The following is a 538-nucleotide window of genomic DNA, read 5'->3' on the forward strand; positions in this document are numbered from 1 at the left end:
TGGTTTGCCCCCCCCCCCTTTCTGCTGCCCCCAGGGTCGCGTCGGGGAGCTGCAGGCAGCACTGGGGGATGCCGAGCGGCAGCGGGAGCTGCAGGAGGCCGAGGGCCGAGCGCTGCGCCAGGTACCCCCCCCCAAATCCACCCCACGGGACCCCCACAGCATTCCTGTCCACCTCAGCCCCTGGGACCCCCTCACAGCACCCCCTCAGAACTCCAGACACCTCCATGGCATTCTCCAGCCCTCCTGGGATCACCATAAATCTCACTGGGACTCCCAGTTCCCCTATAGAGGGGCCCTCAGGCCCCCAACCAGGTGCCCAAGTAGCCCCCAGGACCCTCCAGTCCTCTCTCAGGGTCCCCAAACTCCTCTGGCATCTGTCACCAAATTTTCCCTGGCTCCCCACATTCCCCTGGGTTCTCTCTTGAGTCTTCCCAGGACCCCCCCTCATCATTTGGGACCCCCCAAATCCCTCTGGGACCCCCAGACTCCCTTCACCACCCACAGGTCCTCTCTGGGACGCCCCAGTACACCCCCCTGA

General features: G+C 65.2%; 1 protein-coding gene across 1 annotated transcript in view; it reads left to right on the forward strand.

The window, feature by feature from the left end:
• TBC1D25 (TBC1 domain family, member 25) overlaps positions 1 to 538 on the forward strand; it is a gene marked incomplete at both ends in the record, with an annotated part of 35,366 nt that overhangs the window by 19,760 nt on the left and 15,068 nt on the right. The window contains one exon of the mRNA XM_009891439.1: positions 35 to 121. Coding sequence (XP_009889741.1) covers positions 35 to 121 — 87 coding nt within the window. The remainder of the gene's footprint in view (positions 1 to 34; positions 122 to 538) is intronic.

The sequence above is a fragment of the Charadrius vociferus genome, unplaced genomic scaffold (assembly GCF_000708025.1).
Source record: "Charadrius vociferus isolate BGI_N301 unplaced genomic scaffold, ASM70802v2 scaffold929, whole genome shotgun sequence".
In the NCBI taxonomy this organism is placed as follows: domain Eukaryota; kingdom Metazoa; phylum Chordata; class Aves; order Charadriiformes; family Charadriidae; genus Charadrius; species Charadrius vociferus.